General features: G+C 46.0%; 1 protein-coding gene across 2 annotated transcripts; it reads right to left on the bottom strand.

Annotated features, from left to right (window-relative positions):
• Window positions 1–4,004: 4,004 nt before the first annotated feature.
• On the bottom strand, window positions 4,005–21,448 carry LOC133116597 (A disintegrin and metalloproteinase with thrombospondin motifs 5). 2 transcript variants are annotated; one of them, XM_061226331.1, is made up of 9 exons: window positions 20,917–21,448; window positions 20,121–20,808; window positions 12,820–12,952; window positions 10,322–10,489; window positions 8,762–9,045; window positions 7,306–7,489; window positions 6,661–6,836; window positions 5,984–6,159; window positions 4,005–4,814 (listed from the first exon to the last, which is right to left on the bottom strand). In XM_061226331.1, the coding sequence occupies exons 1-9, from the start codon at window positions 21,228–21,230 to the stop codon at window positions 4,274–4,276; spliced, it is 2,664 nt and encodes an 887-aa protein (XP_061082315.1). In that variant the 5' UTR covers window positions 21,231–21,448; the 3' UTR covers window positions 4,005–4,273. The 2 variants fall into 2 exon arrangements, with proteins under 2 accessions (XP_061082315.1, XP_061082314.1); XM_061226330.1 differs by having other exon boundaries at window positions 20,121–21,448.
• Window positions 21,449–23,083: the final 1,635 nt, after the last annotated feature.

Below are 23,083 nucleotides of genomic sequence, written 5' to 3'. Positions count from 1 at the left end.
CAAGGTTTCTTCCTATATGCTGCTTAAGGAGTTTCACTCTGGACCCACTAAAAAGGATGTGTTCATATCAAAACACTTTTTGTGTAATTCACTGTAATAATGTCATGTAGTGTATCATGTTCAGGTATTGTTGTTGTTTAGTGTTGTGTAATTTGTCATGTAGTGTGTTTTAATGTAGTGTAGTATATTCTAGTGCACGGTAGCATCAAATAGTATTGTATGTTGTATTATTATATAGTTTATTGTCCACCATCATGCACTAAAGCAGGGATCATCAAATCTGGGCCTTGAATTCTAATCCATCGCTGGTTTTTATTTCCCGTGGGTAATTAACTGAACAGTTAATTACCCACTATCAGGCCAGTCTTCACTCCTGACTCTCAGGTAAAGGAAGGGTGGAAAACTATCGCAAACCATGATTTATTAATCCCTGTGCTACAGCCTCCTATGGTTTTATGTCAGTTCCAGGCTGTATATGGTTTTGTTGCTGCCTTGATTGAGTGCAGCTTCATTAACCATTTCCAGCCAGAGAAATGATTATTGATGCCTGCTTCTGTTGTAAGAAAAACCAGATGACACCACACAAACCACAAATCACTGCTTTACCGTTCTGCGGATCCTACTTTAACCATGGGCCTCGTGCTTCTTTGGCGTGCTAGCTAAGCTGATCTGAAGGCACCGCTGTGGCACGTCTCGTGTGGTTTTCGGTCATCTCCCGCTCTCCGTAGTTTCTCAGGGCTTAGCTCTAGAGCAGCAGCTGCAGTCTGGTTCCAGTTTAACAACATAACTTAAGTGTGATCTCTGTGTTGGCAAACGCTAAAATAATAGAACAGAATTGTAATTCTTATTGACTGAACTTAACGCCTAATAAGGGAAAACTAATAACCCAGCCAATGATTGGTGCAAAATACAATTCCATGACCAATGATTGGTCATGTTATGGGTTTTGTGTCTGCTAAATGGTTTTGAAAGTACTAAAGGTCGAAATTGGTATTGTACTTCATTGCTGTGGTAGGGAGGGAGGTGGATGGTTGAGACCTCAGGCCTGGTCCCATTCTCATGCCCTTTATGGTCACTTCAGAACTGTCCGGGTATATGAATTCATTGTATGCACAATGCACTGGAAAAAACATCTGTCAAATGTTTTAGTCTTGTAATGAGACTTACGAACACATTTCTTTCTCTGAAGTAGAAAACTCGCTATACCTTTTGACTTAAAAAAAGCTTGACAAGTAAAATAGTCTTACCCCACCGGCAAATCTTGAATGAGTAAAACTGTCCATTGGCATTGACTGTCCAAACTGTCCACCCCACTGGCATCTTTTTGTTTTATTCAGCACTATGCAAGTTTCCCTGGCAATGGCCTTGTTAATAATGCAACACCAGTAACCAGTATAGGTAGCGGTAGGTGTCTGTTAAACATAATACTAACAGCAATAAGAACTAATGCTTATCAATTTCTTTGTATGTACAGGTATGAAGGAAAAAAGCATTATGTTTATTGAAACCCTTTGATAACGAAACCTCAGGGAACTGGACTGATTGATTGAAATGTGGATGGTGTTTATTTTATTAAATTGATTATTTGCTACAATCAACTGGTGCTGTAAAGATATCATCATAATGAGAAAGGCACAGGTGAGATTTCCATATTATTTGAAGGAGCTTTAACACATTTTACAGCGTCCTTGTGTTGTATCCTGCTGTAGAAATAACGAGCTCATGTAACTCCGAGAGAGAGAGAGAGAGAGAGAGAGAGAGGTGCAAAAGTGCAATAAGCCTTTGAAATTGGATCTCCTGAACATGAGCAAGACCTTGAATGTCTTCCAAGATTCGAGAGAGGGAGAGAGAGAGAGACAGAGAGAGAGCGACAGAGAGAGAGAGCCTAAAAGGATATGGACTGGATGAATGAGAGTGAGCAGGTTTATGGAACAGATTAATGAGAGTGAATGGGAGTGAGCAGGTTTATGGAACAGATTAATGAGAGTGAATGAGAGTGAGCAGGTTTATGGAACAGATTAATGAGAGTGAATGAGAGTGAGCAGGTTTATGGAACAGATTAATGAGAGTGAATGAGAGTGAGCAGGTTTATGGGACAGATTAATGAGAGTGAATGAGAGTGAGCAGGTTTATGGATGGGACAGTTTAATGAGAGTGAATGGGAGTGAGCAGGTTTATGGGACAGATTAATGAGAGTGAATGGGAGTGAGCAGGTTAATGGGACAGGTTAATTTTGATGTAAATAGCAGACTATCCACAAAATAGCTGCTGTGCAATACTGAAGTGCAAACACATCCAAGACACATTCATAAAATATACACATATTTAAATATATATTTATATACATATATTCAACAGACACTGTAAAAACATTATTTCCTTTAGAAAATGAAACGTTCTGCACAATTGGTATTTCCCGTTAAATAATAATTATCATACAAAATAATCGTAATAAATAATTTTTCACATACAAGTTGTACAGACAATAAATTATGATTTCAGTGCTGTGTTTCTGTTGTTCATGATAGGGACGTATCCTCATGGTGGGATGGGTTAACGGAAATGGACACATGGTGTGTGTGCGTGAATGTTTTCATGTCTGTGTGTGTATGAATGTGTGTGTGTGTGTGTGTGTGTGAGCGCACAGGTTTTATAGCATTATGAGGCCAATAAACCTGAACATTATGAGGACCTTTGGGATTATGAGGACAGGGCCCCTGACTTCATAATTCAGACAACATAGAATCACTCATATGACCGTTAAAAACACGCTCCTGCCTTTCCTTATTGCCATACATGTTGTGTGTGTGTGTGTGTGTGTGTGTGTGAGAGAGAGAGAGAGAGAGAGAGAGAATGTGTGTGTATGTGTGTGGAGGTGTTTGTACTTTAGTGCATATTGTGTGTTTGTACACCATGGTACGAGCAGCTGTGGATGAAAATAAAGATGACTGAAACAGAGACAGTGAGTTCATTTGTGAGGCTGAAAGGGTGTGTGAGCTAGTGGCAATATGGGGGAGGTCAATCTTTAAGTTTGAACAATTATTCCCATGGTTTCTTTGCATTGTCCTATGTCAATTTGGGATTGCCCACTAGTATAACCACTGCCAAGGATGTGAAAGAAATCTGTGGACTGAATCACTCCCTCCTTGGGCAGGGCTGTGGGAATGAATTTTGAATGGTGGGGATAGCTAAGAGTGATAGCAAAGATTGAATCTTTGCGAAAGAATCAGTTCTAAATGAATCAGTGTGGGAGTGAATAATTTTTTTTGTCAATGAATCAGTAGGTTAAAGTGAAAGTGAGTTGGTGACAGTGTGAGGGAGTGATTCAGTGAGTGAAAGTGAGTCGGTGACTGGGTGAATGTGAGTGAGTATGAGATTTGAAAGTTCAGGAACCGTTTGATGGTGTGACGTTCCTCCCTTTCCACATTCCCTCTTGCGAGTATTCAGGGCACACATTGTCGTACTACAACACTTCAGACAGACATACACACAGACAGACATACACACGGACAGACTACACAAGGATGATACAGAAAAACGTAAATGAGAGAATTGCAGTGCTCCTGTGTGCTACATTTCTATGGAGCGCAACCCCCACCCAGGTATAACCCACTGTGTGGATCAGCTTACAGGGTAGTGTGTGAATTCTGGGCTTGCACAAAGAACTAAATGTACACACACACCACTCTGGCATTGAGACTGCACTCAGTCTGCACTTTCTGTCAACAGCCCTCTCTCCCTTTATCCTTCCTTCTGTCTATAGCCCTCTCTCCCTCTGTCTTTGCATCTATCTGTAGCTCTCTCTCTCTTTAACACCCAGTGAGTGCAGTCCACTCTGTTTGCACAAGCCGACAGTCATAGAGTCCATCTTATGCTTCATGCTTCAGTTCTACTCTGTAGAAATGTTGTTGGGAGCCGCACAGAGCGAGCAGCTCAGGCCCGGTGGTCCTGCGTATCGCCCCCTGGGGGTCTCAAACAGGACTACACCAGATTGGGCTGGGGCAGGAGCAGCTTAAAAGTGCTTACTGAGATGGGGGGGGGCGGGGGGTGTCCCATGTTCAAAGCCCTTGTTCAGGAGTTCAAACGCGCAAGCCTTAACTGGCAAAAAACTGAAATAATACCAAAAAGGACAATATAGACGGTAAATTATAAACAAGGGGTAATCACTGCCAAAATGGAGGGCGGTTGGAAGTGACAGGATGGCAGAGGGGAGGCGCTCTGCGCGTCAGCGTGCGTCCGTACGGCGCGTGTCCGCTCCGGGGCCATCCAGCCGTCAGCACTTCCTGCTGAGGCAGTGTTTGAAAGCGGAGGGCCGGTCCCCCAGCGGGCAGCCCTTGGTCAGCCCGCCCCGCGGGTCCTTGCACTGCACGGTGCGGGTCTGCCACCCCGCGTCGCACGTCCGCGAGCACGCCAGCCAGGGCCCCGGGGCCCACTGCGGGCCCTTGGCCGCGGGCGGGGTCGGGGAGGGCGGGGCCGCCTTGCGCGGCGCGAAGAAGCTGTAGCGCACGTCCAGCGGCCGCTTGGCGTCGGTGGCCAGGATCTGCACCCTCAGCTCCTCTCCCAGGGCCCCGGGGCCCATGCTGTGCAGGAAGTCGTCCCTCTGGCTCCAGCCGCTGTAGTTGAGCACCATGCCGCTGAGGGGGATGACCGTCTCCGACGTGGAGATCATGAACTTCCCGTTCAGCAGGTAGTCCCCGCTGGCCCGCCGCAGCGCCAGGTAGGCTGTGAAGCGCAGCTGGTCCTTGGGCTTGTGCTGCCGCACCTTAATGTGGGTGGAACCTTCCGGGATCTTCACCACGTCCGTGTAGCCCTTACTGCAGGAGATGGGAGAATAGGGGGTTCACCACACACACACACACACACACACATACGCATACAGCATACTACGACTAATATTTTGTATTTGCCCTTAAAATACCCACAGGAAATATCTGTGGGGGTTTACCACTCACACACACCCATACATATACCAACATGTACCACACATACCAAAGAGAAAATATTTTGTATTGTATTATTGTCTTTACAATACCCACAGGACATATTTGTGGACATGAGCTGAAATGAAAAACCGAGGCAGAAGATAGAAATGGTCTTCAACACTGTCTGTGTGGAAATGGTGTCTGCTGCCCTGTCTGCTCAATGTCTGATTACTTGCAGGTTTCCTCTGTCCTCAGATACGGCTGTCCAGTGCAGTGTCTCATATCTTAGCTCTGGTAATGACCTCAGTTGGTCTCTTGTTGCTCTCAAGTTTTAATATCTTTCCTTGACAGCCTTATGAGTTGCTCTGGATACCAATGTCTACCAAATACATAAAACTAATAAATAACAGTTTTATGTATTATCTACATTGTGTATTAATTAGGGTTAGCTAACAAAACCAGATACCACCGCTGCCTCAGTTCCCATACAACAAAGACCTATGAAACCGAATCATTCGGTGCCTTATTTTGGTTTCAATATCTGAGCTACCGACTGAAATATCCACTGTTGTCCACCACCATCCAGCGCTCTAAAATGGCGGTTACAGAGAAGAGAAGCTTCTCCCATGCTCCCATTGCAGGCCTTCACTAGCTAATGTTATCTTCTGTTAACGCAGTCAGTGACAGCGCATACCAACAGCAAGCTAGCTAATGTTACGCTAGGTCAAAATGCTAACAGCAAAATGGTTTAAATGATGAATAGAAAATATAATTTAATCAATTAAATAAAACAAATACATTGTTGAAATCCTTTGCAATAAAATAGTTCTTTAATGTCGTCATTTGGTTTTCATTTTGAAGATTCAGATTTGATTCTGGCAAATAGTTTTTTAAATTGTTTCAGCACCAGTACCTGCAAAATCCCAAGTATTTGTGTGTGCGTGTCTGTGTGTGTGGGTGTGTGTGCATGCGTGTGTGTGTGTGTGTGTGCATGTGTATGCATGTTTGTGTGCGTGTGGGTGTGTGCGTGTGCATGCTCATGCGTGTTCGCGTGTGCATACCTCTTCTTGGTGAAGTTTCCCACCACCTTTACACAGCTGGTGCTGTCCCCTCCACAGATGCCGCACTTGTCGAACTGCAGTTTGGAGCCGATGATCCCGTCACAACCGGTGCGCACACACTTCCCCTTCACACACACCGAACTGCTGTACGGCCTGCACTCCGTGCCATCCGTCACCTGCAGAGACACAGCAGGTCAGTGTGCCCCTTTCCTCCTCCTCCTCCTCCTCATCTTCATCACATTACATTATCCAGAGCGACGTACAACAAAGTGCACAACCATAACCAGCTTAATATTCTTACGATAACAATCGCTGCTGGTATCCGAGCATCGAATCGAGTTCGAGAACACTTATAATGTTGAAAAAACATCCCAAAGGGTTCATTTGCTTGGCAAATGAAATAAAAATTGAAGGCAATTGCCCCACCCGGGAATTAAACATGCAACCCTCTGGAGTCAAGTGTAACAGCATGACAGTTGGGCCACGTCAGCATATCACCCGAGAATCAGAATCAGTCCTCGTACACAATGAGCCTTTTGATGATAATATATCTCCATTATCATACCCAGTACAGTAACGTAGATCATAGGCTCCGCCCCTTTATACAGTTCCTTCCTCTTTCAGTACTAAGCCCCGCCCCTTCCCTTTCCCTGTAGAAGGTCTCATCTGTCACTCACCCTCTGGGCGAACACTACGTAGTATCCCGTTCCCTTGGCTCGACACGTCAGTTTACACACATCGGAGGGCAGGACCCCGGCAAACTTGGGCACCCATTCCACAAAGGTCTTCACCCCCTTGGGGTCGGTTTGGTGCCCGTTACGCGACTCGCACTGCTGCAGACGGAAACTCTTAGCTGGGGAAGAGAAGAACCGGAGTCTCAGTATTCATCCAATATTAATCATACGTCCTTTATCATTTCATCAATATATTCTTTTTCTATTTATCTTACTTGTTAAAGACTCTGTTCATTACTATAATTATAATTTTTATCATTTGATTCTGGCAAATAGTTTTTAAAATAGTTTCAGCACCAGTACCTGCAAAATCTAAACAATACCATCCAAAGTATTTGTGTGTGTGTGCGTGTTTGTGTGTGGGTGTGTGTGCGTGTTCGTATACCTGCATACCTCTTCTTGGTGAAGTTCATTACTATAATTATCTGATAAATTGTATGGCCTTAGGTTATCTGCTAAAATGCAGTAAGAAGAAGAAGAAGAAGAAGAAGAAGAAGAAGAATATATTAGAAGAAGAAGAAGAAGAAGAAGAAGAAGAAGAAGAAGAAGAGGGAAGTAGGCCCAAGTCATGGCATCAGGGAGACTCACTGGTCTCTGGGCAGGGGCTCCCATTGCAGGACCTGTAGATGGCCCTCTTGCCCGTGCAGTACCTCCCGTTATTTCGGGGTGGAGGGTTGTTGCACAGACGCTGAGCGAACTGCACTCCCCCACCACATGAACGAGAGCATGTGCCCCAGGACCCCCATGAACTCCAGCTGCCATGGTTCGAGGTCTGGGAGAAAACCAGAGAGACATGAAGAAAAGCAGACAGTGTCAATGTTACAGTTTCAGAGAATTTAACAAAATTGTATGATGAAATGGCAAAAGGGTTCTGCATTTAGAAACTGATTTTAGAAAGCAACTCGGAAAGACACACACACGAGCACACACACACGCGTGCACACATTCCTCACTTTTGTTAATCTTGCTAAAACAAACTTTGTCTGTAAAGGGAGCCTGGTCTCTCTCTCTCTGTCTCAAGCTCACGTTTTCTCTCTTTATCTCACGTTCTCTCTGTTTGTCTCTGTACAGCAGTGTTATATCACAGGGAGCCAGACAGGGAGGAAAAGCTATGGACAGTCAAAATCAATATTATTCACACAGCCACTGCTTCACCTTGAGTTGCCTTTCAACTCTGTTGCCTCACACACGCTCACACACACAAACTTATACACACACACACACACACACATACACACACACGCTCACACACAGACATGTAAATGCACACACATGCAAACACGCACAGACATGCAAACACACACACACACACACACACACACACATACACACACGCATGCTCACACACACACACACACGCGCACACATACATATGCATGCTTGTGAACCCATAAACACACACACACAGGCAGATCAATGGCTGCCTGGGGTAATGATTCCCTTTAAGCTCACTGCCCAGCACACAGAGTACTGAGGCTCAGTGTAATCAAGCTCCTGGGCACCTCTATGTGTCCATCACTTCCCATCGTATACAGCGCACAGAACACTCAATAGTAGTCAATAAAGGCACAGCAACCACAGGCTGGCCAATACAAACCAGTCATTATTAGTGTGGTTATGCTTGGTTATGTTATTGACTACGAATGGGAGTGGCGGGGGGTGGGACACAGTGCGGGTGGACCTGGGTTAGAGGGGGTTTCAACTGGTTAATGCTTCTTGGATTAGCTCCTCCCAGTGATGCAGGCAGGTACCCACAGCCAAATGGCTGCTGACAGAATGAGACAATGTTGTTGTTGTTTTTTAAAGTTGAAATTCATACTTACAATTTATACCGTTTCACTGCATTTTGGCCTAGTTTAACATTAGCTAGCTTGCCACTGACCGAGTCGACAGAGCGAATGTAACATCAGATAGTTGTGGCGCGTTGGATGGGGCAGTGAAATCTGCTTTGCGTTTCACTCAGCTAGGTACCAGTTATATGGGAAGCGGTGCCACAGTGGTACCAGGTTTCGGCGCCCGAGACAAAATGGCGGACCGCACTCACCGAGTACTGCTTCTTGCGGGTCTTGTCCACGCACTTTCCGTGCAGGCAGATGCGGCCCTTGCCGCAGGGTGTGCCCTCCACGGCTGGCAGCTTCTTGGTGAGGCAGACCATCTGGCCCTGCCGAATCACGGCGCACCACAGCCGGGCGCACACGTCCATGCCCGGGCACACCGTGTACTCCGCCCCGAACGCCAGGCGGCACTGCCGGATAGCGTCGTAGCTCTGCCCCGGGAGCTCCTCAGGCCCCAGGATGGCCTGGCGGGGGGAGTCTAGCAGGCATTCGGCTGTGGGGGGGGAGGGGGGAAAACCAGGTAGATAGATCGGTGATAGGACCCAGGAGAACAGGGGGTCAGAGGGGAGTGCGGTTTAAGGTTAGGTGCATATAGGCATTGGGTGTAGGATGAGGCAGTATGGGGAGACGGACGTGTGCGTGATAATTGCCCCTTATCTGCTCATTTCCACTGCCCCATGTCCTCTCACTGCCCTGTTATGCAAGACTCCTTGAGATTCCAAGAGCTCTATGCTAACGTGTGCTCCTAAGCTGGAAAATGTAGAAGCACATTAATGTATACCAGTAAGTATATGTGCCCCCAAAACATTTTTCCAGTTAGCACACATCCAGGAGCAAATACTAAAATGGGAGCACCATAGAGCCCTGAGGCTGGCAGAGACACAAGGTATGTGAATAAACCAGATTTCCCAGATCACACAGGTGGAAACTGAGTGTACATATAATAAGGATGGATTTAAAGTGCATTTTGCACATTTAAACGTACATGGATAATATACACTGCTGCACACAATTGTTTTTAATCTGTTGAAATGTGAAGAGTGTTAAATTAGTGAATGACTGTATGGTGCGTTGGCTCCCCACAGAGAAACAGGCCATCATTCAGAGATAATGCAAGCTCTGTCTAAGTCCCATATCTCAGAGAATAAACCTAATGGGGCCATTTTATGAAGAGATCTTGTTATTCTAAGTCCCAGCGAGATCATTTATAACATTAAAGTCAGGGTTTAATAAAGACTAGAGTCTGTTATCAAAGACAGATATACACATAAAATCTATTAATACATTTTCAGGCATTATTTCTACATGTCACATATTACATAATGTACTCCTTATATTGCTGTCATAACTGATGTCAGTCACTGAGGATGAATATAAAAATGTATAAAAATGCATAATGTCACAAAAATGAATATATTATATAACATATGTATTTCCCTTACACTTTATGTAAGTCAAAAATAACCTTTTCGTAAAGGGGTGTGCCTGAGAATTGTGAACACGGTATTTATTTTCGCTTTATGGGCAAATGCGTGGAATGCAGAACTGAACTAATACAGATTTCCCTAGAAATTTCTCTCTGACACATTTCACTCTCTCTCACACACTCTGTATCTCTATCTACTGTATCTATCTATCAATTGCACTTTCTCTTTCTATCTATCTATCTCTCTCTAATTAAAATGTAGTGCTTTGGCAGATGTTTTTACCACAAAGCGTCTTACGAGGTCATTTGAAGGTCAAGGCCTCTCTCTGAGCCTCTGACTCACCGTTGCCGTCGTCGAAGAAGTCAGTGATGGTGGAGGAGGTGCAGCGGCTCCAGGGCTTGGAGGCGTCGATGGAGGTGAGGATGGAGGACATGAGGCGCTTGTCCTCGTTGGAGCCGAATCGCTCCTCACAGAACTTAGAGTCGTCGTGAGACAGGCCCAGGAGGTGTCCTGTTCCACACGCACACACACACACACACATACACACGTATACGCATTAATGTATGGGTATGGAACACAAACTGCAGATCTGTAAACACACCAGGGCAGACAGCCGCAACTCAATTCATTGTTACTAAAGGATGAAACAAACCAGGGGACTGAAAATCAACCGAAAGATCTGCTGTCAATGTGACCATCCATAAACTCCATTATCTCCTGCCTCATCTTCACTATCCATACACTGTTTGAACAGGAGTCACAATGTTTGGACTAGAATACCCAGTGCCTAGGCGTGGCTTTGCTATAAAAATCTGTTTATTGAATGTGTAGTTTGGCACAGACAACTTCACGGATGTCGTTTGTCATCAGTCAATGTCATTGCTGCAAGGTTTACCATGAGCAGTTATGTCACGGGTCTGAAAGACAACTGCCATAAGTGTAATTTAGTAAGCCTGCTGTCTAGAACTCCGCTGCAATGGATTATATTTGGCAAAGGTGACTGCGTCAAGGTCGTGTAAACCCTCAATGTGTTTACATGATCGTTATGTAACAGGCGATATACGGCTAGGGGATCGAACTGCAATCAGCCTGCACACCAAAGCACTCAGCGTGCCAGCCCATTCAGCTGAAGGCGCACGTCCCCAGACAAGGGGTCAGCCACTGCTTTTCACGTGTGAGGGAGTGACATCGCTCGTGACATCCTTTGCAGTACTGCCAAACACTGGACTTTATTATGCTTGCGCACAGAATATTATACACAAACAGTATATTCACATTTTCTAAAATTAGATGTGTATGTGAGAGAGAGAGAGAGAGAGAGAGAGAGAGAGAGGGAGAGAAAGAGAGGAGACAACATGTTCTTTTAAGTTAAGTGGGATGAATGATGGTGAAATACAGGGCCATAGGCAAAAAAAAACATCCTATTAATTTCCATGCCAATGGAGCTCATTTGAACTGATTAGAATTCAATAGATGAGAGTGAAACAGTCAGAAACACAGTGGAAAGCGATACTGATTGGATACAGGGGTACACCCAACAGGCTTAGCTAGTTAACTTTCAACTTTCTCTCCCTCTGGAAAACATCCCCTGCCAGCTAAAACAAGCAGAGACACATTAGCACAAACTCACAGACATGTGCACACTGACAGACAAGCACTTCCTATGTGTGCATGTTCTATGTCGTGTAGGAGCAGGGGGTGATCACTTTGCCTATAACAGGGCTGCCCAACCCTGTTTTGCAACAGTTATTGCTTGTGTTATTAGCTTTGCGTGTGCTAAAAGGTGTTGTGCATGCTAACGGTCTAAGGAAATCAGGCCCTTCCATGTGCTGCTTGAGTAAGCAGACTGTGAGACCCTGGTTGACCTGTGGAGGGCACTGGTGAGGGATGAGACAACATCTTAAATTCAGATTTAGAATTTAATGCAAATATGCATTCTGTCTCTTCCTAATACAATTTGGTGAGTTCAGCAAGCACAAATACTATTTTGCAAAACAGCTTGGGAAAAAAAAGTGTAACGCTTACATCTGCCTGTTAGTTGAAGTTAAGGACAGATATTGATTGAATACAGGCTACTGTTATTCCAGCTGATTGAATCCTGTCAGTCATGGGCAAAGCTGTGGTCAATTATGCATTATCCTAGCAGTGCTGCTAGCCATAGTCAGCAATGACACAGTCTATAATCAATATCACACAGGGGCAACCATGTACAGTAGTTCTAAACTCTGTTCCTGGAGTCCTACCATCGTATAGGTTTTCAATTCAAACCATAAAATGGCACACCTGACTCTACTAATAAGCAGCTGAACAAGATCTCACGCTGCTGAATGAGGTGTGCTTTGTTAAGGTTGGAGTGAAAACCCAGAGGGTGTAAGATCTCCATAAAGAGTTGGGAACCACTGATCTGCACACTGTAACAGTAGAAGCCACCCAGGAGCTTCATTATTCTTGTAATTAAAAGATTTAGTGCCAGGGCCCAGGACTGACAGTATTGCTCTAGGGAGGGAGCTTCTGCTGTTCACTGATGCAATTCTGTTGCTGCTGGTGGAAAGCGGGTCGGTGTCAGAGAACAGGGAAATTGGGGGTGTTGCTGGGAGGGGGCTGCAAATAACTGCCAAATGGGGGAGGTTCAGGGTGTATTGGCACCAGTGAGGTCAGAGGGGGCTGCATTCTGTGATGGTCTCCGTCTGCACTGATCAGTTTTTCTCTCTCCTTCTCTATCTCAAAAAGACACGCAGATATATGCACACATTTTTTGCTACATGGTGAGGACATTGGGAGAGCCATGGTGGACACACACACACACACACACACACACAGGAAGGTGTGATTCTGCGTACCGATCTCGTGCGCCACGGTGAATGCGGCGTGCAGTCCGTCGTCCTCGATCACGGCACAGCTCCGCTCCGGAGAGCAGATGGTGCCCACGTCAGCCATGCCCAGCGTGTCGCAGGAGTGGTGCCCACACAGGTCCTGCAGGGGGCGCAGTCACACGTCAACACGCGGCCTGGCTACGCCACTGCCAGGGCACAACCGCTTCAGCAGGCTACACGCAAGCGCAAACTCAGGGTGAAGCCACAGAAGAAGTGAATTTGTCATCGGGTCCATTCATTTCCAAAGAGAGCCGATTCTGGCATCCACAAGTCATGTTGGGGAGCTTGTTACATTACATTACATTACAGGTATTTGGCAGACGCTCTTATACAGAGCGATGTACAATGCAGTGAAGCTTGTAACACTAAGCAAGCCGGTGAAGAAACCGGAAAGACAGGGAACATGGAACAATAACCAAGCAGAATAAATATTTGCTAATTAAATATTAGTAAATTGTCGCCCATTTGAAGCCCACAAGTGACTGCTTGTGGGAGGTGAGAGTGCTGTGACATGATCTCGTGGCAGGATGTGTGGATTTACCCGTACCCAGACGAACGCACACGTGTACAAAAACCACTGCATGGCCCACTGCTGCTGCGTTCCTCCCTGTTAAAGTTCCGTTATGTTTTTGGTTTTTTTATTCAGCCAAATTTAGAAACAGGATAATTTCCACATGAAGTGCTTCGCCCCCTCCCTGTGCGAGTTTGGGTGTGTACGTATTTACCCTTCAGTCCCGCCGGGAATCCTCCATTAACAAACACGTAAAGACACGGCCGACACAGCAGAATACAAGAGCACCACTCCAGAACACAGAGAGGGATAGTTTTAAAGAAGGGTGATCAAAAGGAGACAAAGACATGGTTCTAGGCAGAGTTGTTTTAAAATAGGGATGGTTTGAAGGACTCTCTGGGGCCTTGTGAAAGCCCCATTAGTGATGTGGAGACGTGGGCATTGAATGTGCCGATATCGGCTCCATGTGGCCCACATGAGTCCTGGCTCCAAGGCAAAGTCAGATTCCATTTGCATTTGTTCAGGACCGCAATCCTCTTTTTGGCTAATGGGAGCTTTCTGCCATACATGTGGGGAAAGCCTGGAATCAGTGTTCAATTTGGAAAGCAGAAAAGCAAATGTTAATTTCGTGGTAAAGGGAGACATAAAAGTGAAATTCCAAGTTAACCACAAAGTGTTTGTGCTTTTGCGTGTTCCTTCTCAATGTTTAAGTGTTGCGTGTCCCAATAAAACCATGTTTCCCAGCAATTACGACATGAGAAGCACAGTAATAAGACACTGGTAAAGACACACACACGCATGCACACATTCCCACACACACACGCATGACCACAAACATGACCTTGTACTCTTGGACAATACAAATGTCAGATAAGGACTATGGAACTCAGTGATCCAGCCCAACAGGCAGAGGAATGTGGATCCAGGAAGCCCGTTTGGCCCTGGCTGGGCTTGCTGAAGCTATCTGAGCAGGCCTGAGAGCCCCCGCGATAATGATGTTTGTGTGCCTGTGCGAAGCCCCTGTGACAGGGTGTCTCCAGGGTGTCGGGGCCCGGGGCTCCCACGCCGAGCCGAACACTGTGAACCCCGCTCCTCCTCGAGGCCCAGGCATCTGAAGACTTCAGCAGCACACGCCCTGAATAATGTGCTGTTGACAGAAGCCTCGGGACACGGAGTAAGTGTGATGAACACCGCTGGTAATGGGATAGCTGTGTGTGTCTGCCGCTCGTCGAGTGCAATACCGGAGGAAAACATCGACAGAGAGTCGCACGCACGCGAGCGGTTTGGAAAGCTGGCGTTTTGGCCCTCGGCGCGCTTTGTGGAGGAGCGGGGACGTCCGTCGGCCCGGGTCGACTGACAGCTGAAAGAGGGGTTTGGAGATGACTTCACTCCCACCCCACCCTCGCCTTCACCCTCCACTTAACCGCCCACCCCCCCCACCCCCCCTTCATCATTCCTTCACCCTTCATCGCCCTCTCCTTTTCTTTTTCCATTTTTCCTCTCTGGGTCTGTCGTTCCTCTCTCTCTCCAACTCTCCTCTTTCTCTCTCTTCCGCTCCCACCCACTGCACAAGGTCATGGGGAACACATGTGGAGAGCTTTCTGGAAAACAAATTTTGGCGTTTCTTTTCATTCTGACCACAATGTTTTTTGTGGACACCTGGGAGGGACGGGCAGAGAAAGAAAGACAGGAATGAGTAAAATGAAATGAGAGTAGAAGGAAAGGTATGTAGGTCAGGAAGGGGGGGGAGACACTGCATCAGTCCACCTCCCTGATTACATTACTCACACGGAGAGTTCAATCAGGCGCACGCATCCACGCACACGCACGCACAGACAGACACGCATACACACACGCAACGCACGCAATGCATACACGAACACACATATGCACCACACATGCACACATAAACACCGAGGGCCAATCACACTTCAGTATCACAGGGACCGTAAGAATATGCATACGTAAGCGTTTAGAATAGCAGTTGGGCCAGACATCCAACTTGAAAGACAGCCCAAAAAACACAACTCTGACAGGTTCAAAGGATAGCCTTATCCTTTATACCAATTAGCATAGTTAAAATCAGCAAGCTAGACACTTGTAAGATACTCAGTGACTGCTGTTAGGCTAAAATAAAATAAAAAACATGAACAATTGCATTGAAGGAGTGTAAGAGGAAGAGAGCCCCAGAGTGCTGTGTGACAGTTGAATGAGGGGTTCGAAGTTGATGACAACAGGAATGAATAAAAAGTAAAATTGATGAATGAAGAAATTGAAGAAATGAGGGACAAAATGTCTAGTCTCCACCCCATACATTACCCACTCCATCCCAAACAATTAATGGCTTTCACTCCAATGATGCCACATAATACTAAATAAGTGTTTCAATGGTGAAGTGAGCTTCAATGATGTAGAGCGTTCCAGTGATAAAGTGCGTTCCAATGGAAAAGTGTGGTCCAATGGAAAAGCGTGTTCCAATGGAAAAGTGTCTTCCAAAGGCAACATGTGTTCCAATGGTAAAGTGTATTCCAATCGTGTAGTGTGTTCCAAAGGCAACGTGTCATCCAAGTACAGTCACCTTTTGACCCTCTCCATCATAATCCCTAGGGCAGTCAAGTGAGTACTTCCACAGTGTCGGGGAAATGTCAAGGGAAGTTCACGCATGCCCTGAGGCGGATGATGAGGTTATAGTATTGAATTGGAGTAGAGGACAGGACTCTTCCTCCAGATTAGACCGCAGAAATTTCACCTCAGTCGAGTCGTGCATCGGTACAGAACGCGGTGTTCTCCACACATCTCCCACATGAGTCACGAGTGTGTGGATTCTACACGTTGTCATTAGTTACCTCTGATAGAAAGTAGCATGTGAGAAATGCCTTTGCCTCCGAATGCAAACACGCTCCCTGGGAAGGGGAAAGCCCTCCCATATATGGGTCCTGACAGCCAATGGGTGCACAGACTCCTACACACACTCGCACGTGGCATTGGGGGTGGGCGACTTTCGAGAGCGCTGAACTGTAAGACTGTTTGTGTGTGATGCAATTGCATTATTGTGTGTGTGGGTATGTGAGTGTTTATGTGCACGAGACTGTGTGTGCGTGTGTGTGCGTGAATGCACTTACATTTGAATGTGTACGTATGTGCATGTGTGCGTGTTTGTGTGTGATGCAATTGCATTATTGTGTGTGTGGGTACGTGAGTGTTTATGTGCACGAGACTGTGTGTGCGTGTGTGTGCGTGAATGCACTTACATTTGAATGTGTACGTATATGCATGTGTGCGTGTTTGTGTGTGTGCATGTATGCCTGAGTGTTTATACACGTGAAAGTGTGTGTGTGTGTGTGTGTGTGTGTGTGAATGCACTTGTATTTTTATGTATATGTGTGTGTGCGTGAGTGTTTACATGCCGTGTGTGCCTATTTGAACGTGCCTGTTCCTCTACCATAGGGACAGGGGTTACTAAAGGGCACTTCTTCGTTACATTATAAGAACTTGATAATGCTGAGGTGCTAAATAAAACTTCCATGTTTAAAAAGCACTTAACGATGAACCGCGTGATCTGGGGACAGTGAATGACAACAAGAAGTGTTTATCTAATGAGGAATCTAATTCCCAAAAAAGGAAAAGTAGAAGTCTTGTTTTTCCTTAAGTCACAGTTCTAACTGCTTTCGTGTGATATATCCCACACTTACTGCAGAAATAAAGCGTGCCTTTTCACTTGGCTCAGACACTACATTATTGAGGTGAATAGACCATTTGCTTTTCCCTGAAGTCTCCTTAATCCAATACAATTCTGGAAATTCTCAATGTTTTTGTAACACGTGATTATGACTATATACAGACATACGGATGCAGTAAATTTTCTGTCAGTGTCCACTGCATAGATACTGATGGCAGCAGCACGTGGTTAATAACAGTGTTATTAATCACAGCGTTACATAGGAGACAGGACGGCTCCAAGCGATGCAGGCAAATCCCAAGAAGTGCTTTGATTCTTGGATGAAAAGTGTTGGATTCGGCGTCTGACAGAAACCGCTCCAGCTGTTCTGAAGATGGGACGCAGGCACACTCGTTTTTTTGATTTTCTGTGGAATTTCCTTTTCATTTCTGGGGCAAACAAAAAACAAGACCATTGTGTGTAGAGGCAGAGTGGAATGCGCGTACAAAAGGCTGCAGAGTGAGCTCTCTTCTCTGTGTGTGTGTGTGTGTGTGTGTGCGTGTGTGTGTGTGTTTCGGCCTGTCTTGCCATGAGACTGAAACCCCGCTGTGTTGGACTCTAATCCCGCTATATTGCGCGCTCCATCGGCAGGGTGGCCAAGGTCTCACAATCGCATCATTGTTTCTCATTAGAGACATAGAGGAGCAATACTGAGGGCAGCCATGCATCCACTCCACCAGTGATATAACATCTAATGATCAAACACTCACGTGCTCTCGGTCTCTCTCGCTCTCACACACAGGCACACATGCATGCATACATTCACACACGCACACACACACACACACACAACCCAATAGTTATTGTGCAGTCCTGCAGAAATATGAAATGAACTGTGATACTACGTCACGTGGTTCTGTACACTGGAAAAGACCGTATGTCCAAAATTCCACCAGTGCATCAAACCATGCAGCGTGGCGCTCAAACCGTCCCGAATGAGGATCAAACCGTACACTCTGAGGGACAGCCTGTACTCTGGGCGGGTCCCTTCTGCGGGACCTGCATACAGACAAAGCAGTGTCTCGCAGAAGGCATGAAACCCAGAATGACATCATGAGCCGGCCTATCAGCCTGAATAACTACTAACAGCGGCAGTATATTGTGATCCTGCAGATTTTACCATGGCTGTATGAGCAAGCTGCGCATAACCGCGCGATTCACAACTGTGCATTTACGGCCGTGGCGTGCTGTCAGTCTCAGTCTGCCCGTGAGTTACGAGCCAGCGTTTAGACCTGCAGATGTACAGGATGCTGAGTGTGCGCAATGTAAGAAATGGCGACGCGCTGTCATTCTGCAAAATTTATCACTGGGGCTCAGCCGGAAGGCTTAAGTGCTTCTAAGTAAAGTACGCCGTGTGTCTGCACAGGGTAACTGTTGCATACTGGGAGGCTCCTTTACGTTACGAGAGCAGTATGTAAAAGTCTCCAGAGTCTAAGATGAAAGGACAGAGTGTAACTGCAGCACGTTGTCAGTCTGTCCCAATAACTGCAGTACTTTGCTGGTCTGCAGTTTGCATCAGGTCTGTCTGCAGATTAGAAGCGCGGTATATTGCACGTGTGCGCAGCTTATAACTAAAGTACATTGTGATTTTACAGTGTTTATTGCTACTGTATGTTATAGGACCGTAAATTGAGCACGCTGTGAGTAATGATTGACAGCGGCTATGACCTCCTGTTCTGCTAAAGCAGCAAGCTGAATAAACGTAGCGTAGCACATGTTATTTATGACACTTGTGGGCCCGCATAGGAGCGTAACGGTAATGGCGGTTCGCGTTTTGGGAGAACGGTCTGTACTCAACAGTCCAGCAGAAGCCTTCAGCAGGTGTTAAGAGCGTTGGGTGCAAGCGCTTAATTTATGGGGTGATGAAATATAACAAAATAGGCCAAATACCCCCCCCCCCCCCCAGATCATATCATGATAAAAATTTAATATAATAAAGACAGGGATTTAATGTTGTGATTGTGATATAACGCACAGCAGTCAGACGTATTTCATGTCTTCCGGGGGGATGGTATGCCCCTGGACTCCTCTCCAGGGTGGCAGTTCACGGGGTCCATGAGTTTCAGCCCTCCCAGTTTTCCAGCTGAAGGTGCACCCTTGGTCGGATGTGGTGCGTTAAGAAGCAGCAGGAGCGCGCCAGCTCGCCAGCCCACCACCGCAGCACTGTCGAGGCCGTCCCTGCTTCACACAAACAACCGCTCGCACGCCCGTACCCTGCAGTAACGCGTCCGCCCGCGATAGAGAAAGAGCCTTGTGTCTCGCACTGCGGGTCAAGTTCAACGCCGTGGAATTCGGATCAAAAGAGTTCGCTGTTTATATTACATTTCCACATGTCACTTACAGGGCTTTCCTGACCTCCCCTGCCCTGGAAACGGCAGAACTAAGACAAGGGACAAATGCTGGAAGCGACCTGAGGGTTTTGGTTTCGGCGGGTGAAAAACTGATATCTCACCAGTTGATTGCAACTACATCCTGGTCGGAGAAGAATGTGTGTGCAGGGCTACAGAGATCACTGGACAGCAAAGAGCAGGGAGTAGGGGCTGGCCAGTGCCCAGAACGGCACTTGTAGGAAACCGTTTTTTTATTTCTTGGAGAGACAGAGAGAGAGAGAGAGAGAGAGAGAGAGAGAGAGAGAGAGAGAGAGAGAGAGAGAGAGAGCAACAATGTGCAGAGAGCAGACGGACTGCAGGGGAGGGAAACGGTTTGTGAAGGTCAATCTGCATGACTGAACCCTGTGCTGGGCACAGTTATTTATTTATTTTTTTAACATAGATTTAAATAAACAACCTCATAGATTGAAATAAGCCAGGTCAGTGTGGATAGGTTATGTGTTTATATTCTGGCTACAATACCCCAGTAAATTAGTTTCAGTTGTGTTCATATTGCAAGTCATGCCCAATCTATGAAACCTGTAATATTTCAAATATTTACTGTGAATTTCCACTCAATAACAGGGGAAAGTTGGGCAAGTATTCACCAGAAGACTGCAAATACCCATTGTGAGTAATACTGACTGTTTGAACAAGGTGAGCTGTTTACCTGCCTGGTGAAGAGGATGGCCGCGTCATGGTGCTCTTGGTGGTCATCATCCAGCGGATTCTGCTGATTTTGCCACTTGCAAAAACTCTTCAGGGTAGCCGCCGCATTCTTAGAAATCTCCAATCCTTTCTCCTTCTCCGTCACCAACACCACTTTTACAACCGAGAGGCGGATGGGGTTCTCGATGCTGGCGTGGCCGTAGAGTTTGGAGGCGATAGAAGCCAGCGTCAACAGGTAGTGGTTCAGATCTTTGCCGTACTTCTTTGACATTGACTCGTCTGCAACTAGAAGCAGTTCCACGTGCCTGGCGCGAGAAACCGACCTCTTGCGCCTCTTACCTGCTATGTGAGAATCGGACCTTGAGAGCCACCACCTTGCGCCATGCACTTGACGTCCCTGTTCATCCAGCGCAAAACTGCGTCTGTGAGTTCTCCTTCCCAGTTCTCCGCGACGGCGCTTTCCTTTGGCATGCCTGCGCCCTCGCCCTTCTCGCGTGCCACAGCTCTCACGCATGGGCATTGCCTCAAAACTGAAACCCTCTCGGGTATAATAGTGAAGCTCCCGGTCCGAGGCTGCATCCTCCACGGAATGCGCATCGTTCTCCTGTCCTTTCACCATGGCGAGCGGTTTAACAGTGTAACGGGCGTGCTTCAACGCAAAAAAGCCCTCCAGCCGGCCACGGCACAGACTGAAAAGCGCAAGAGATTCAGGATTGGAATCCACTGTGCCACGGTAAACACACTCCTTGTGCAGTGGTCGTATACGATCGTCAGTCGTATGTATCGCATCCACATACCTGGAACTGAAGTGGTGGGATAAAACAGCCTCGTCCCTTTCCATATCCAATTGAAATTTCCTGCCGTCCATATAGATGAGATAGCCCACTTTTCCACCCCCGTGGTAGATCCGATCGATGTTTTGCACAATTCCGTTTCTACGGAGGGCAGGTGCGAGAAGCGAATCGGTCACAGGTGTAACAGATTCCTCGAAAGTGACCAAACCGGTGTCGCGAACTGCGCCGCCGGCATAAAACTCCACCAGGCAAAAGAAAATAAACTTAACCAGCATCATGCTTTCAGATAACGAACAATACACGTAGGTCATCTTCATCCAAAACAAACACAAAGACAAAGTAAACTGTAAATACTTTATATCCAAACTCAAAATAACATGAACAAAAAGTGCAATGCGATGGAACTTAAATGAATACGAGGAGTGGGTCTAATTAGGAGGAGCATTGCCTTTTGATACTCAGGCTCCCCCTAAAAAGTATGAAAAGGCGAAAAAACAAAGACATTGGCGCAAAGAATAAAGTCTTGCAGCTTGGAGGGAAGAAGCCGCTTGCGAGGACTGAGCTGAACTTTGAGAGCGAAAAACAGTTTCCACTTAATAGCAGAAGAGAAAAGAAGTCCTGCCCCCTCGCACTCTCTCTCCCTTCCTCTCCCGGGTCTACGGTCTCGTGTATGTAGTAATCAAAGCCAAGTCAAGTGCTTCTGAGCCTTGTAACGCTGAGCGGTCAACTCCCACCCGGCGCCAGGGTAAAGTGGAAATCCCGAACAATGCCTCAACTGCTGAATGTCAGTCCCGCTCCGGCTATTTAACTAATTTATCATAGAGAGAATGGGATGGATTAGAATAGGAGAACAGGAGGCTCTTCTCTTTACGTAAAAAAGGAAAAAACTGACTTGAGATAAATCGCTTTAAAGGAACTGAAAGCTGTAGCTTACAAGTGTGTCATTTGTTAGCTTTGTTTTGGTTTACCATCAAAGCTATAAACAGCATCACTTAATGTGTTGTTGAAATGTTGCATCTTCTCTCATTCTTACCATTTTTACGAAGTGTCAATGCCAAAATAATTTATTGGTGGATGAAAGCGTTTAAGCACGTTTTGTGGATTTAAAAATAAATTTTAAAAATGTACGCAAAAATGTTTTTATTTACGTCAGAATAAGGTGGTCCGTGTTAGTGTGTTTGCGCACGGGGGCATACTTGTGAATTATCTGTGCGCCGGTGTGTGTGAGAGATGAATTATTATTCTCTCTTTTAAGAGAAAGATTCAGTGCCAACAGTTTAATCCTGCCATTTTCAACAAACACAAGTATAGTGAATATTGAAGCTGCGCGCTCTACCCGCAGCGCACGGTGTACATGTAATTATTCTGCCCTGCAGTAACTGTTTAGTGACGCTAAGTCACTGAACCAATTTCCCCTTAGGATCTATCAATATGTTTCCATTACTCATCAACAGTGACAGTGATCCTGCTCAAATTCCTATTCTCATCAGCCCCCATCTTTAGAAATCCCATGACACAGCTGAAATCACAACCACATTCATCAATACACAACCAAAAATAACTTGTGTCCCATATTTATAAAGTGTGTTTATAGAGGGAGTGTGCTGTATAGAGTCAGAAATAGTTTACACACACGCATGTCCCCACACACACACACACACACACACACACACACACACACACACACAGACACGCACGCACCCACGCACATAAACATGCAAGCATTCTCCCTGTTTGTCTTCCTCAGATAGAGTTGTACTGTACACTCTCTGAAATAAAGGTACAGTGGAGGTACATTTTTGTTCTTTAAGAAACATATTTCACAAATACTGTTCTTTGGGTACTACTAAGTACCTTCTACAAGCAAAAAAGGTTAAAATGAATGATTAAACCCATGGATAGGGGTACACTTTTTTTGTCCCATTTTTCTGAGAGTGCACACACTTCACTGGGCTCAAAGCACTGAAAACATCTTTCTCAAGATCATAACGTCATAAAGTTTCCATTCTGCCCCATTCGTGGGAAGTGTGTACGGATGCTTGTGTGCGTGTTGAGCCGGTGGACAATCGCATGCTTGCGAAAGTGAAAAAGAGACAGAATGTGTGTTTTAGTAGATAAACGCCACATTACTGGGTCACGGGAGTGTGTGAATTCTGGCCTCTTCCCAGTC

This window comes from Conger conger, chromosome 17 (genome assembly GCF_963514075.1).
Source record: "Conger conger chromosome 17, fConCon1.1, whole genome shotgun sequence".
NCBI lineage: Eukaryota > Metazoa > Chordata > Actinopteri > Anguilliformes > Congridae > Conger > Conger conger.
Note: the sequence above shows the minus strand (reverse complement) of the source record. Positions and strands in the feature narration are given on the sequence as shown.